Source organism: Condylura cristata, unplaced genomic scaffold, assembly GCF_000260355.1.
Source record: "Condylura cristata isolate star-nosed mole 26May11 unplaced genomic scaffold, ConCri1.0 scaffold00015, whole genome shotgun sequence".
In the NCBI taxonomy this organism is placed as follows: Eukaryota; Metazoa; Chordata; class Mammalia; order Eulipotyphla; family Talpidae; genus Condylura; species Condylura cristata.
Genome location: NW_004567116.1, coordinates 39,712,201 through 39,728,956, shown reverse-complemented (window position 1 = coordinate 39,728,956; position 16,756 = coordinate 39,712,201). Strand labels below are relative to the sequence as shown.

The 16,756-nt window shown below is 46.0% G+C and overlaps 1 protein-coding gene across 1 annotated transcript; it reads right to left on the bottom strand.

Annotated features, from left to right (window-relative positions):
• Positions 1-2,502: 2,502 nt before the first annotated feature.
• Positions 2,503-8,301, bottom strand: RPS3 (ribosomal protein S3). Its single transcript, XM_004683210.2, has 7 exons — positions 8,238-8,301; positions 6,368-6,498; positions 6,011-6,104; positions 5,601-5,695; positions 3,833-4,020; positions 3,227-3,423; positions 2,503-2,578 (listed from the first exon to the last, which is right to left on the bottom strand). Exons 1-6 carry the CDS (start codon positions 8,265-8,267, stop codon positions 3,230-3,232), a joined length of 732 nt encoding a protein of 243 aa, XP_004683267.1. The 5' UTR covers positions 8,268-8,301; the 3' UTR covers positions 2,503-2,578; positions 3,227-3,229.
• Between the last annotated feature and the right edge of the window lie 8,455 nt (positions 8,302-16,756).

The window sequence follows — 16,756 nt, the reverse complement described above, 5'->3', positions numbered from 1 at the left end:
AGGGGGTGTCTTATGAAAATGAGGGTTTGGGATCAGTGAGTTGTTCCCAACCCAGGGTCTCATATGTGCTCGGGTAAGAAGTGGAAATCTTAAGGCATTCTGAATTGTTTTCAAAGCCTCAGAGCACTACATATCCCCTAAAATGTACTGCAGGCATTAATTAGATCACTGTAAAATGCGGCTGGCAGTGGAACCCACCCGACCGGCCTTTGGAAAGGTTACTAAGGGAGAGGCTCACAGCAGGCTTAGGGCATTAACAGTAGCCTCACTGCTTCCTGGTAGAAGTAAAAGGCCTAGCCATGTGGTCAGGGCCTTACAGAGGGTGAACACAGTCCATTATGAAGTAGTTGTGAATAGCTCTCTAAGTACTAGTAACAGCTATGTACTAACACTTGCTACGGGTCTCTGTTAAGAATGCTATCTACAGACAAGCAGAGGGAGGCACAGAGATTTAACTGTTGTGTCTTGTGGACTTGGTTTTCATTCAGTTTGGCTTGAAAGCCTAGGTTCTCAAACTTTTATATCTCGAGAGACCATGCTAATGATAAATGCTAAAGACACATACACGTACTGGCACTGAGATTACTTTAACTCCCACAAAAGCCCTGTGATACAACTTGAGGATCAGAAAAGAACTAGGTCACCTTTGTGCTGTTAGCAGAACTTGAACCAAGGTCTCTGGTTGTAAGGCCTAACCTCTCCCATCACTTACCAGCTTCCTCTGTAAAGCACCCAGCAGAGAAAGGTACCCCACACCCCAGCTCTGACAGCCTTGCCTACTTTTCCAGGGAGGACTGGCTGATAGGCGAGCTGAGGTCTGTGCTGAACCTCCCCCTCAGAGTTCACAGTGGGGGTAGCGGGGCAGGCACAAATGATCACTCTGCTATAGAGTCTAGCAGCCTTTACAAAGAATAGTTTGCAAACCTAGATTCTGACTACAACTCCCCTGCATGAAACCCTCCCACCACTGCCATGACCCCCTCACCAGTTTCTGTGTGCTCTTTCCCTGGTTCTCCAGTGCAGTCCATTAGCCCGACCTCTACTTGGCCCCTGGGTCAATTCCCAATTCTCATGCTTTTAGTGTCCTTCCTTTGCATGATGGGAAAGTTGGCTAGTTCCTGTTTGAGGCCCTTATCACCAGCTGCAAGGAACTCTAAAGGATGAAAACCCCCAAATTCTTTCCCTTTCTTGATCTGACCCATGGTTATAGAATGATATTCATGTGGATTAATTCAAGCTACACACTTATGTATTAACAATTTGCTAATATACCTAATACTATGCCAGTAATAGCTGCTAAAATCCCACCTGATAGTTCTCACCACCCAGCTCTGTGCACACTTCAATACATCTAGTTATCCTCTCACTACTGGACATAACAGGAGTAAGTTTTAGCTCTGTTCAAACACCAGCATTTTCAGTAGAATTGCAAAATGGCAACAGCTTCACTCACAAAGTATAAGTACGTCTTACAAATCATCCAGTTACCATGGCACCCCAACACAACATCTGTCTTTCTGGGGGTGAACAGAACCAAACAAAGGCACTCGAATCTCACTTCACACACACATTCATTACTGAGACACAACACTAGCCAGTCTGTTCAAAGCCCCCTCGTTTCAAACCTTCCCAGAAGGTCTGAACTGTCCCCTTCTGGCTTAGAAAGGGACTGGTCTGGAAAGTGGGGAATGAAGAGCCACTTGCAGTCAGGCTCTAGGCTCTAGCCATGGCACACCACACCCAACACCTGAACCCACTCCCTAAAATACACGAAGTGGTCATTAAACAGCCAATGGTTCTAGAATTCCTGGGTATCTTCACTCAAGAAATGTGAGATGTCACTGTGCAGACAGTTTAATATAAACGTCAGAATCTCAGTATGTTCCCATAATAACAAACTGGCAAATGTGACTATTGTGCCTTGTCACTCACCTAGTAGAAACATGTCGTGTCTGTCTTTGGTAGCTTAGTCTCACTGAGAAGACAAATGACGATAGAGGCCCCACTGGTCTGTGGAGCCAGACCATCTCACCAGTCCGGTCTTATCACACCAGGATAACAAGGCCACCTGACTTGACTCCCCAGCCATGAGAGTGTCACAAAGGCGGCAAGGCCCCTCACAGAGCATTAATACCTGGTGCATGGTATGACTCAAACTGTAGTAGTCATCATTTTCTGTGTGCAATATTCATTTCCTCATGCATCAGGAAAACCATGTTAAATATATTCTGTAGACCTAAAGCCTGAAGCACAGGGTCTGAAAATGCTGCCCGACTAGCTGTCAGGCTGCACCTGTCCCTCGGTTTTCCTTTCCATTGCATGGGTTCCCCTGTTCTGGCCCTTACCTCCCAGTACAGGTGGAGCCACGCGGACTGCAGGAAAGCACGGGGGCCCAGGGCAACACTGGGCCTGGTAGCTCTAGGTATCAAGCTAGGAATGCTGCCAAGGGGCACATTACCCAGTCTGGACATGCATATGCAATCATGATCCAGTCAGGCCATGTGTCTTTTTTTTACACATTTATTAAAGGTCCTTACAGAGCAACATCCAGACTCCAGATCCAGTATGCAGCGTGCCCCTGAAACCAAAGCACAACAATAAGAATCGAGAACTTAGCTTTACTACTGGGTTCTTTTCATTACCCAAAACAGGTCTACACTGCCATTAAGGTTTTTTTTTTTTCTTTAAATAATTTTTATTTATTCATGTAAGAACTGGGGTCCAGATCAGATGTAAGTGGGGGGGGGTGAGAGGAGTCACCGGAGACAGAATGGGGATCAGAACAGGCAGATCTACTGAAATACACTGCTGGGGGAGCAGCAGGCGAGAAGGGAGTGTCTTCTGTGCCATGTGGGTCAGCTCCCTGGTGGGGCGAAGTCATGCCTCAGTGGCTGGTGATAGGCTGAGAGTGCTGAGACTTTAACCCCTGCACCACCAGGGAGGCCCCCATTTAAGGTCTGTTACCAAGATCAATAAATACACAGAAGCGGGTACAGGAGACACCTGGTGTTACTGTTTTTAGGGAGGCTCAAGGACTGACATTCTGAGCAGATATGGGAGGACAATAAAGGAAACTTCCTCTTTCAAACACAATAGTAAATGTAGGAATTTGAGACTAAAGGAAATTGTAATTCCGGCTAAATGGGCTCCTGTGTTCTCCCATGTAAAGCAAATATAATCCAGGTTTTATTCACCCAGTGTTTACCCCAAGAAGCCCCATACACACCCGTTATGCTGTAGGCACTGGCTGGGGCATGGCTGGTGGCTCCGGCTTCCCGCCCTTCTGTTCCGAGATGGGAGTGGTAGGCAGTATCTCATCTTTAGGCTCCACGATGCTCACGTGGTCAGGGAGGGGCTTCTTAGGGCCAATTTTACCACTTGGGTCCCAAGGTAGCATGATCTTCACTTTGATGCCCAGCACACCTAGAAGATGCCACAGTTAGGAGATGCAGCCATGGTTTCACTGGCCCCCACTATACAACCGGACAGGGCAGTACATTACTCAAACACCCTCAGTTCTGGCCCCTTCTCAGACAAATGCCTCTAATCAATCAGTAAACCGGACACTTTTGCAAAAGGAATCCTGCACAGCACCACAGAACGTGGCACTGGCAAGACCCAAGTGCAGGATGTGACCTTTCTGACTCGTCATCGTATCATCACCGAAGGGTACACAGGTGGCTGAGACAAGGACAGCTCAGCCCTGACCTGCAGCTAATTGCTACACCCAAGGAGAACAAGCAGCCGAGACAATGCCCCCCACACTGAGGCATGCAAGGGAAGGCACACCTGTCTGTCAGACCCCTGGCCCCAAGCACGCCGGGCGGCTCACCCTGTCTCAGCAGCACATGGCGCACAGCTGTGTCCACGTAGTAGTTAACAGGGTCCCCACTGTGGATCATCAGACCATCCACAAACTTCATGGATTTGGCCCTCTGTCCTCGGAGTTTTCCAGACACCACAACCTCGCAGCCCTTGGCCCCACTCTCCATGATGAACCGCAGCACACCATAGCAGGCCCTTTGGGAGAGAAGAGACAGCATTTGCATGATCACCAAAGCCAGGATTAAAGGGAAAAGGGACAAAACTAATGTACTAATTCACACAACTTCCAAAGTTCCTTTAACTACAAACATGATCAGAACCTGGCCCAAGATAAAGAAGTTCTTGTCCATACCTACTATATCTAATTTTAGGCCAAGTCTTAGGAGTTCTGTCTAACCAAGTGCTTCCTAACCTTGTGTTCTTTATAGCCATTCCCCAAAGGTTAAAAGACAACAAGAACAAAATCCCTAAAGCCTGGGCCCTACGGCACTATCAGAACATTTGCAGCCAAGGACAGGAGAGTGGTCAAGTTCGGGCCTATTCTGCCTCTTACCTCTCTCTTGGAGCCAACATGTTTAAAATACTCTCCAGGTGGTTCTGGTGTGCAAGCAAATCAAGACCCACACCAGTAAACACACAGTTATCAAGCTGACAACCCCACCCTCTCTCAAGCAAGACCCTCTAGTCCTACCTCAGCCAACAGAACTGCCTACATAAAATCTGCCTCAGGATTTCTAAATCAAGCAGCCAGTAGAAAGCCAGAGTCTCCCTTTATGTTCACTAAAATATTCAACTTTCACTTGTTCACACCCCACAAGATAATTGGTGGGCCAGCTACCACTTCCAACAAGCAAAGTTACGGAGTAAGATCTGCTACCATACATACCACACCCACTCATGTTATCTCATCTAATCCGGACAAGAAAGAGATCACATTTAGAGACAGAGACCCATGCCTCAGAATTTCAGTAAGTTAATTAAGTGTCAGAAACTCCAAGTCTCACTTACTAGTATGCAAAAAATTACCGGGGGGAATTAAGACAGATGACTAGGCTACAGCCACTTTCTGATTCAGTGGGTCTGGGTGAAGATTCAGAATTTTTTTTCTAAAAAGTTCTAAAGCTAATCCATGAAGATGGCCCAGGGATCAAACTTTTGAAACCTCTGACTGTGGTAGAGCTATCCTTCAAGCACAGTGGGCATCACCCTCACATCAACCCACTTACAGCACAGTGCTCACTGTCCTTTCTCTGCTGAAAAACCTTGCAGGGTTTGGCATTATGTCTCCACTAAATTCTAAACACCCAAACAAGGCTTAAAACTGAAGCAAGAACTGCCCGCTGTAAGATCTCATCGGAGGCCCCACTCCAGGGCCATGGCCACTCCTTTCTAGCCCCGATCACTCCTCACATTACTACCTACATACAACTTAAAGAGATAAATAACCCGATTTCTGGCTGGGACTTCTCTCTTTAGTTCCAATAGAGTTAACACACAATGGAGCTGAATGATTTCAACTAGAATCTTACCTCCCTTTCCTGAAGTTCTATTTTTGTTCTTCCCCAAAGCACTAAAACAGTTCATGATAGGACTGATTTTAAAAACATGCTTCTTTACCAGTCTGTCTTGCTACTGCCAGGTCAGTGTCTTAACGCCGAAACCAGAGACTACAGGTGACCACATAGAGTGCATTTGTTGAATCAACATTAGCAATGGCAGACACATCACATGCTGATTCACAAAAAGATACAACCAGGAAGTGTCAGGACACTTACCTCCTCACAGCAAGGCCTCCTAAGAGTTTGTAACGCAGCGATTCTGCCTGGGCAATGGCACACAGACCTCTTGTAGCCACCTTTTCAGCATAAAGCTTTGAGAAGGAAAACAAGGCACATCTTTAAATGTCTCACCTTTATTTTCAATTAAAAAGCAGCATAAAAAAGCAGCTACCACTTATACCCCTCAAGTATCCAAGGCACTTTTCCTCCCATATCTAGCACATTCCTCCCACTCTCAGTTCTTCCTACAACCACACCAGTGATGGAGCCAGACAATCATCGCGCATCACTGTTTCACCCAAGATGAATAAACAAAGTCTTCAGGGTGATGGTAAGGATTTTTAAAAGTATCACCAAGAACCATTGCCAAGTCCACAATAATCTGTACCCCAAGACAAATTGCTCACCTCTACACTCCCCTCTGGGAAGCCAAACCTCTTCTGAACCACAGCAGTCAATTCCCGGATCCGCCGGCCTTTCTCACCGAGAACATTCTGTGTCCTGGAGAAAATAAGAAGTGACAATTCATGGCAGAAGTTTCAGGGGTTAACTTTAAATCTTGCACATACACGGCAGTAAAATTTCATTCTGACACAAGTAAAAATTTTGACTGCTACAAGATAGATTTAGATTTAAAGGGAAAACAAACCGCATTTCCTATAAAGCCAGATACACGGTCGCCTTAAGTTCCCAGAAAAGCATATGCAACATCTTAGTATAAACAACAATTATAGGTGGTAGCCAGGAAATTAAAAGTTTTTTACCTGGTGGCTAAGATGATAATTTCTGTCCTCGTTGGTGTAACCCGGACTTCAACTCCAGAGTAGCCATCTTCAGCCAGCTCCCGAGTGAGAAACTCGTTCAGTTCAGCTTTGAAGATGCCATCAGCGACAAACTAGCAAAAAATAAAATTCAAAATCAGAACATGGTGCAGGCTTACATTTCCCTGCCTATGTTTTTAGCGCAAGCAACCCTCATCAAAACCCAACACCCCAAGAAACGACACACCTGAACTCAACCTATTACTCTGGTTTCAAAAGGCATGGAATAACCCTTCTCAGACAAATGCCTCTAAGTCATCGTTTGGAAGTTCTTTGATCCAGGGACCCTTAAAACTGTGCCACAGAACGCAGCACAGAGCAGGGGCCACCTGAACAAAGGTTAACACCTCCAGTCAGACTCGTCATCTTCTCTTCACTGAAGGGTTTTTAAGACCTTAGTACCTCTATACACATGCTAGACAAAAAACTGCTGGAAGGTGGTGATGGAGGAAGGAATGCAGGGGAGACACCCCAAGACTGAGCCACACAAAGGGGATAAGTAGAAGGGGCTAGACACAGCCATAAAATCAAGATCCTCAAGCACTAAAGCCAGGATGCCTGGATGTTTTGGGAAGTCTGCAGGAGGTCCCAGCAGGTAACAGCCTGTTGGGGGCTGTGTCTGAAGCTCAGACCCAAAATGTAAAAGATTAAGAACAAGGAGATAAAGCTCACAAGGGAATCTCCCATCCTCTCTGATTCTATTATAAGTCAACAAACCTAGGCTCACAAGAAGTGAGCCCCTACCAAAAAAGCTGTCTATATCAGGGCAGTCTCTCCACCAGCCTGGGGCAGCAGCCTCCTGCCTGCCCGTGCCAAGCCAGGACTTCAATGCACTGATCTCCCTCAGTGGAGGCCGCTCTCCTAAGGCCGTCTGCCTGCAACCATGCAGGTCTCTCTCTCAGCAAACCTGTCCCTTTCCGGGCAGCTCTTCCTGCCTGCTTGTACCTATCTATGCAAGTGTCTTTTCCTCTCCTGTCTCTTTCTAATAAACTTTCTCTTTAAATATAACTAAGTCTCTGTATCGAGGAGAATCTCAACGCATGCTGCTGAAAGGGGAGTTCTGGTGAAACCTTTCCCAGAGAGAACCCACGGACCCGGAACTCCAAAAGATGACATCAGTGGCACATTTGTAACTCATTCATTCAGCCCAACAGGCACCCTACACCTGGAGTTGGGAACACAGCACTAAGTTAAGGAGTCTCGTCCTATTAGCTTGCTTTGCTTAAGGTACTTGTTTTACCTTAACAAAACGACGTGTGTGGATTTAATTTTAACATCGATTCATGTACATGAAAAATGGCAAATGGCCTATTTCTAAAACCAGTTGATTTTACAGTCTGCCCATAGAAAGGTTTAAAGTTAAATTCCAGGATCCTTCTTCCCAGGGCCCTATGTAAAACCCAAGCCTTTTACCAGATGAGGGCAAATGGAGCAGAAACGTCAACAGCTTTTCCTATGAATGTCCTCGGAGCTGCCAAAGCCGCGGTAGGAACTGCGGAATGGCTCAGGCTGTCAAAGTAACACAAGCTTATGCGTTTTATTTGTCGGCCACGAAATGCTCACAAGCGCCTGCCCCGGGAAGCATGGGCGCCCAGGGCTCATCTCGGCGCTGTCCTCCCTCCTCCAGCCACATTACGTCGGCTCAGTTCGGGCCCACACTCAATCCACCGCCATCCCCTGCCCGCGGGAATACTACTAAGTGCAAGTCATCCCCGGTGGCGGCGCACGGAACTGAGGGCCTCCCTAGGGCACGTTGCGAAGCCACCGGAACGATAGGAGCCGCAGTGCCCCAGATCAAGCCCCACGGTCTCACCTTCCTCTTCTTGGAAATCTGCACCGCCATCTTGCCGTCGCGCGCTGCCGAAAGGAAAGGAAGTAGCTCGTGGGCGGAAGTGGGTATAAAGGGCGCGGAGCGACGGCGAAGAGACGCGCGACGTCGACACTTAAGGGCGCTCCTGGGAAATGTAGTTTTTTATATTAGGAAGCGGAAAGGCGCTCAAATAGGTGCCAGCAGAAGCGACTTTCCGAAACTCTGGGGAGTTTAGAATCCAATTTCATTTGCTTAGAAATGAGAAGCGTGTGGGAGAGAAGGGGAGGGAAGTGCACGGAACTATAGTGATGGCACACGGGTGACTCGGTGATGGGAAACCCACGGGGATTATATCTGAGATAAAAAAAAAAAGTGAAAAATGATGTAAAAATAAACTGTTATATTATTAAAAAAGAGAGAGAGAAGCGTGATGCGCCAGATGGAAATAGCACGTATAAGTTCTCAGAACAGCGTGGAACCCTAGTTCTTGCAGTCTTTGAAAATAGGAGGAAAGCCCCTCAATGAAGTTCGTGTAGCTGCTCTTCCAATTTATGTCTAGTTCCTCCTTTTCAGTTAATAGCTAATAGTTACTAAATATTCTAGGACCTATTCTATGCTTTTTTATTATTAACACACACAACACAAAAACCCCACAAAATCAACAAATTAATAAACAAGTAAATAAATATGTATTATTAACTCACCATCTCTGACTCACTTCTAACAGAAGTTACAGAGTCGTGGCTGTATGCTTATAATTCTTTGTCAGTTAACAATTTCTTCTCACATTTTCTCAGGCATCACCTGGGTCGGAGCACGAACACTTTCGCTGTTTCCTCTAACACATCTCTCTCCACCCCTCCATCTATCTGCGGCAGATGGGTCTTCTGATGCATTTCAAAGTTGCAGACTTCATGACACCTCACCCTTAAACACCCCTATTTTAAATGTGGACAGTTTACCTGCATTTAAAAAGTGTTTTTTTTTTCTATAAAACCATTTAGGCCTTTCTTTAAAATATAGAAAGAGCTAGCAAATTGAGACAGCCTCTAGTGACCGTGTATCCCTTTCCTGTTCAATGGAAAAGGGCTTTGCAGTCCTCGGACCCACAGTCCATGGCAGCTTGAGTCATGTGTTATCTGGTCCTGGAAGCCATTTGAGCTTTTAACCTTAGCAGGGGAATAACTCTGATAGTAAGTTCTGCCTGTAACCATAGCATTACCGGCATCCTGTGGGAACCAAGCACTTGAACCAGGGAGGATGGTAAGTCAACAAACTAAAGCATTCGATAGGTCGTGGACCCAATGTGACTTGAGGACAGATTGCAGTTCAGGGGAAATTGAGAATGATGTGCCACTTTGTGACGCCAGTGGCGGGTGTTTGCTGGCAACCCTCGCTGAGGCGACAACCCAGAAATAGATATTTTTTCTCTATGTGTCATCCCCCTTTGCTCTTCACTTCCCTCCTCAACTAGCTCAATGGTAGGTTAATTCAGTGGCTATAAAATCTCCATCCTGGTGAGTTCATCTACTTGATTTCTCTACATCTCATTGAGAATGTGGCCACCATGCAAAAGCACACAACCTTTGATACTGTGGTCAGAATATTTCCTCATTCAGATATGCTTCTCATTTCTGCACAGTGCCTACTATAATCTTTGTCAAATGTGGGATCCCAGAATCTCATTCTCACTCAGTCGTCAACCTCCCTCCTAAACCTATGAACCCCAAACTGATGCAAGAACTGTGCCTCACCTATCCCATGTATGTCTTTGGCCATCCTTCCCTCCTCACCCCAATCTCCCTCTCAAAAAAGACATTACCTTCTGGCCAAGGTCAAATCCCCCTGTGTGTTCTAGCTCAGGTTTAGTTCTGTTCCTTTGAGACCGTGGCCCAGCAATCCTGACTTCCCTTTCCAGTAGCAGTCTTCTTTCACTAGCTCTTCAGTCTCGCCAGGTTGTGCCCCTCTCACTTGCTCCCTTAACCATAACAGTCATTTCACTGTGCTGCAGTCACTGGATCACAAGCTCATTAAAAGCTCACACCAGGCCTGTTCTGTTCATTATACCCAGAGCCTAGGACACCGCCTGGCTCAGGTCTCATGTGAACAAAACTTCAAGAAGCAAACAAATCAATGCATGGCTTCTGATTTTAAAGTCAGTTCCTGGCAGCATGGTTCAGATGAATTTGCTTGCAAGTGCTATATCTTACCTGGAATATTCGTAAAAGTTCTAGAGATTCAAAGCTGAGGCTGAGGCCGTGGCAAAGTCTCTGTCTCCTCATCAGCTCATCTGTTCTCCTTCCCCAGTGGCCAGGAGGCTGCCTGCCTGGATATTGTCCTCCGGTTCTTGGAGGAAGTCTGTAAAGGAAATCATCCTTATCACGATACCTTTTGTTTTATTTAAGACCGCTATGTAAGAAGAGAGTATTTTACTCAAAGTAACGCTATAAAAACAGCAGGCAAGATATACTGAATTCTGATTCAGAGTAGGGCCTGTGAGAGGGTTGTAGCCTGGTCCTGCTCTCCCTGTATGTCCACACTTCATGCAGGTTTTATCTTGTTTAGTTCAGGGTACAACTGAAATGTCACGGGAACTGTGACGAGAGGGCCTGTGAGAACACAGAGAGCTTTGTGGCCACACACAGGGGCCATGCTGAGGCCCTGTGAGTGCCTTGGGTCTGTCTTGTGACCTTTGGCCTGGAGAATGAAGATAGCTCAAATATTTGGAGAATGGTTGAGTCACTTGAAGGATAGTACAGAGAAATCACACAGAAAACATCTACTATATTGGATCCAGTTGAGGAGCATGGCACGAAAGAAGAATTGAACTAAGTGTGAGCAAGGGCCATGTGCCTGCCACCCTGCTCATTAGCATGCGTGCAGCTCAGCAGAGTGGGAAGATGGGGCCCGTTTGCTCCCCTGGCCAGGCCAAGGCCTGTTTCCCTTGTGGGGTCTGGCTGGTCTCAGCAACTGGCTGATTGCCATGCTGCAAGAATTCTGCCTTTTCCTATAAGGCTTAATAACTAACAACTTTACTAATGTTCAATCAAAGAGCCAGGGGTCTGTGCTAGTCCTGAAGGAGAAACTAGATTCATGAACAGGTGGTCTCCACTTGGGCATTTCTTTCTTTCTTTCATATTTATTTATTTATGCATACAGAACTGGGGTACAGGCCAGAGTAAGGGGTGAGATGATTCACTAGAGACAGAGTGGGGAGCAGAACAGGCCGACTGATGAAATACACTGCTGAGGGGGAACAGCAGGAGAGAGAGGAGAGGCCTGCCTGACCCACACCATGTGGGTTAGCTCCCTGGCTGGGGATCGAACTCATGCCGCACTGGCTGTGGTAGTTCATAGTGCTGTGCTTTAACCCCTGTACCACCAGGGAGGGTCCTAAATCAGGTTTCTTTTTGGAAGGCAGCTTGACAGCACCCACTATCACTGAAGAGCCGTTGGGTTCCCATTGGGCTAGCAAATATACACCTTCTGATCTACCCCAGAAAAATTCTTGCACAAATGCACCCACAGGTGAGTGCAAGAATGCTTATTATGGCATGATTAGTAATAGTGAAAAAATTAAACTAAAAACAACTGAAAAGCCCTTGAGTAGAAATATAGTTGTGGGATATTATGCAGTAATTACAGAGAATGAAGTGAATCTGTGTACATATGTGAAAAGAACATCCAAAAATATCACTGTGAGAAAAATTCAAGTTGTGGATTTTTTAATAATGTGAAGTACTTATGGACAATCCAATAAAATGGATGCCTACAAACATGTAGAAAGGTCTATAGCCATCTACCAGACAACTAAGTTCCTTCTGAAAATGGAGCAGTATTGTGGGAGGTTAAGGGCAATTTATTTTATTGTTCGAGTTTAATTATAATAAAATGTATTTACATATCAGGAAATTAAAATAAATGAAAAGGAAAGTTGCGGGGACTACATGCATTCATGGATCTTGGTCATCTGACCACTTTGGAAACCACATCAATGTCCCTGGCTCCAACAGCATGTCCCACAATCCTTTCTTCTGAAAGATCAAGATAGGAAAAAGTTATTTAGTTAATTAGAAGAGCATCGAGGTGGCCTAGGTGGAAGGACTATGGGACACTTAGATATGGTTGTTTCTGAGTGGAAAAGTGCAAAATACACAGCATTGGAAGTATAAAAAAGTAAAAACTATCTCATTTCTTAATTTTATACTGATTACACATATGAAACAATAACATTTTAGGTACATTGAATTTAATAAAGTATGCGACTAAGTTCACCTGTTTCTTTTGCTTTCTTTCCATGTAGCTACAAGAAAATTGAGAATTACCTATGTGGCTTGCATCTGTGCCCCACAAATTTCTATGGGACTATTTGGCTGTGAGCTTGTCAACCACAGAGATCAATGGTATTTCGCTTCTTTGTGTCCATGAGCTTGGGCACTGTGAATGGAGAGAGTGGCAATTAGTAAACATCCCCAGGTTTAATGAATGTTCTCATATTGTGGTACAAACCAATCTTGTTCGCTGTCTGCCTGGGGTCCTAGGAAACTCAGAGCTAAGGTTCCTGACCAGTTGAGTTCTTGGGCCGCCACCCTGTTCCAGCTCAACTGCAGGGGTGCAGGAGGCCGTGGGAGAATTCAAGATGTTCCTGGAGCTTGCAGCCAGGAAAGAGCTCATCAGAGCCCTCCTCCACCTCATCACTTGCCCTTTCTGGCCTGTGTACAGAGGCCCACTGGTCCCGAGTTCTGAACTTGGAAAGAGCTACTTGTAGGGGCAAAGAATGCCCTGAAGGAACTCTACAAGTTCCATCCCCACTCCAGACCAAAGCCATCAAGACACAGGAAACTACAATCCGATCATCACCAAAGGGCAGATTGCTGGGACCTGAGAGTGGAGCTAAGCAGCCAGGTTTGGGTCTTGGGACTCTTTTGGCTCTTAACTTGCTTGCTCCTGCTTCTCCTGGCTTTGGCTTTGGCTTTGGCTGGCTCCCAACATGCTGTTGGGACTCCAGGTTGGTGGAACTGATAGGACGCATTACCAATTTATCACTCTCTCTTTCTCCCCGAAATATTCATTTCCTCTACTTTTGTAAATAAACCCTTTATTAACCTTTTGTGTGTGCCTGCAGTTGAATATTACTATAAGTCACTTTAAATGCACCAGTGAAGACCCACAATCAGGCAGCTCATCTCACAGTGGGGTTACTCTAACACTACCACTTTGCTCAGAGGTGGTGCAGGGAAATGAGGAAGCTGGTTTCTTCTGCTCCAGCGCTGACGGGCAAAAGCTTTGTGATCTCTGCAAATCATTCACATTTCTGAACCTCAAGTTCTTCATCTGGAAATTGCAGACACAATCATTAGTTGCATAGGACTTCTATGGGTGAATGAAATGGCACTTTTAAAACATTCAGCACAGTGAGGTATTCATTAATGGGACAGATTATCTTTGCTTTTAGCACAAAGAACTTGGCATTTAGGTTTATGATAATCTTCAGTGCTTTTGGTTAGGGAGAGTCACCTTGACAAGTAATGTCCAATGCTAACACATGGACACACACTTGTGTTGCAGAAGGCCAGGAGACACAACACCTTTCATTCTCCAACGTGCTGGGCTTATTTGACTTCAGGCTAAGGGACCATAGGGCTGCAGATAAGGGGAAGAGAAATTTCCCTTAAAGGAAAAATGTGGGAATAACTGGGACAGAGGTCAGACTGCTGAAGCAGAAAAAAGTAGCCAAGGGAGAGAGAAAGACCAAGGAGGTCCCAGCCCCATCAGGATCAGCAAGGGCTGAGGATGGGGAGGGCAGGGACTGGCGGGCAAGGCAGTCCAGCCCAACTCTTTCTCAGAGGGTGTTGCCAAGGTCGGGGGAGGGTGGCAACTCACGGTAATTTGGTCCAGTCTGACTTTCCTTCTCAAGACACATCACCTTTCCAACCTGAGTCGCCAAAGAGCTGCATGCACCGCCCTCTGGCGGGCATAGCCTGCAACGACAGTGATTTGGTCACCTCTTCCCAACAGGGGTGAGGCTGCTGCCCTAACCAACCAGTGAACCTTACCCCTTCCACTGGCCAGGCAGCCAAGTGCATTTCTGGTGATCCCATTCAAGGGACTACGAATGTGGTTCAGTACCAGCTGGAAACCTGAGAATATGCACCAGAAACAAGACGCAGAAGGCTGACTTCTCATGACTTGTTTAGTGTAATTCATGCATGAAGGGATTTACTGTGATTCCACTGAAGGACACAGGGAGGACAGGAGCAAGATGGTAAAAAGCCAGTGCTACCAACTGCCCGACTTCCTGCCCAGAGCACAGTCCGCTGTGTGAACAGGCAAAAGGGAGGGCTTGAGCCAAGGACTGGCTTGCAGCCAACGCTGCCCAGGAAGCCGAGAGGGTTCTTTCTTAAAGATGAATGCCTGGGGCTTTTGTAGAGAAAAGTCAGTAGGACCATCTTGAAAGCCTGATGCACCAGGCTCACAAGGCCTGGAGTTTGAGCTCCAAGTACATTCTAAGTTAGGTAGAATTTTAACATCGGCAGCACTTTTCACTGTAAGATTCAATAAGCCTGCAAAGACTATAATTTCTAGCATTATCATATCAATACTTTAAACTAAGGCACTTAGTCACTCTTTTCTGTCTAAGATAAGTTACAATAACTGGATATCTACAGCCGCTTTCAAAATAGACAAACAAGTTTCTCGTAATAGTTGCACATTTTATGTTTCATTTTTTCCTTGAGTTTTTATTTCCATTGCGTACAACACTGGGAAAGTCTGCATGTTTTCGTGTAACCTGGAAAACACAGGGTTTCCTGTAGAATGGACCCGTGACCTCTTTCCTGTCCACCCTCCATCCCCCTTTGAATGAGCTAACTCACTCTGACTGGGTCATTTCTCAGGAAGATCCTGAACCAGGTGGGTGTCTGCCCAGCTCAGCGATCTGTTGGAAATTTCCCACAACCCCTTGTTTGTGCATTAAGAAGGGTTTGGTCCAAGGTCCAGTATTCACAGACATAAATCTTTCTAGCTTTAACACTCTTAAGATCGCTGCTCACTTAAACAAGTAATCACATATATTTATGGTACATTTATGGGGGAACTTATACAGTACCAGGCACTGTAATGAGTGCTTTATATACATGTACATGGATACCTCACAATCTTCACCATGCAAATCTAACTTATTTATTATATTATGAATCCATTTTATTAACAAAAATGGATTTTAGACTTCTAGGAAGTCTAAAATTCTTTCCACCTAGGAATTACAGGAATTTAACAGTCATTTAAATGTTTAGGCAATATTGTGATAACTGCCCACCAGCGCTGGACACCTGAGCCAGTGTATTGAACCCCGTTGAGGAGATAGTAACCAAGAAATATTTTAATTTCTCTCTGTAGAGATCTTTTGAATTAACTAAACTCCAAACAGTAGACCAGCAGAATTAAGTGGCTTGTAGCCACCGAATGGTGTCATTGAAGAGCTGCTCGGCTTAGAAGAGTTGCCGATAGAGGGGGCCAGAGCACAGTGGACTTAGACCAGTCAGAGAACACTTAAAACCGGCCTTGTCTTGTCAGTAAACCCCAAAGAAAAAGCAGTATAGAGAGTGCCTTTGACCTCATTGCCCAACCCACAGCTTCTCATCAGGAGGAAAGGAAGCAGGTGCCTGGAGCAAGGTTTGGGCCACTCATTTCCAATAGATAGTAGCCACTACAGTTACTCTCACATCTTCAAAATGTTGTCATTTAAACATTTGATTAATTAATTAGTACCATAAAATTATTGTGAGGTCTTTTGGAATTTAAGCTGATTTTTACAATTTGGGTTAGTCACAGTTCAAGGGCTTGTGATTGCGGACATAATTTCCATCAGGAAAATACGTCCTGCAGGTCAGGGGTGGTCAGAAGGCCTCTAGGGTTCCAGTAACCTCCCCAGGAGGAGGCCAGGCAGTGGCCCTCTCCAAGCCAGCCTACAGCTTCCCACCCCCTGCTTCCTACCAGGAGTTGCGGTTCCTGTCTTCACTCTCACAACCCTCCTTGCTCCAGGAGAACTGTTTTCTCTACAGCAGCGCAGCATGTGAGACCCCAGTTAGGAAATGCCTCTGTATCCTCCTGTCCCCTAGCCCCACTCTGATGCACGACAAGAGCTTTTCAGGCATGAGAAGGTTCTGGGGTTTAGATAGCTTCTCCTTAAGAGAATGTTTTGGAAGACAACAGCCACCAGATTCTAGACCCTGTTTCCACTAAGAGAAGCAGATCTTAGGGGCAAGAACAAGGTCAGGAACCCACCGAGCCTCGTGCCCGTCACAGTCTGGGGGCCTTGGACAAAAGTCTTGAAGAGCTCGGGGTGTCTCCGTTTCCTTTGTAACTGGGTGGTCCCTAGGAGAAGGGAAGTTCCAGGTTCCCTGCCCCACCCAGAAGGAGGGTGGAGCTGAGCAGAGAAAAAGGAGAGAAGAGAAGGGACAAGAGAATGAAGCTGGATGGAGAACGAGAAGGAACCCTGAGGAAGCCACCTGGAGCAGCAA

What these genes read in the sequence shown, in the direction of transcription:
- RPS3 (XM_004683210.2), bottom strand. Translation starts at nt 8,267, where the DNA reads ATGGCGGTGCAGATTTCCAAGAAGAGGAAG. An exon ending in ATTATCATCTTAGCCACCAG is followed by an intron (nt 6,105 to 6,367) that starts GTAAAAAACTTT and finishes TATTTTCTCCAG; the next exon opens with GACACAGAATGTTCTCGGTG. An exon ending in CCATGTGCTGCTGAGACAGG is followed by an intron (nt 3,424 to 3,832) that starts GTGAGCCGCCCG and finishes GGCATCTTCTAG; the next exon opens with GTGTGCTGGGCATCAAAGTG.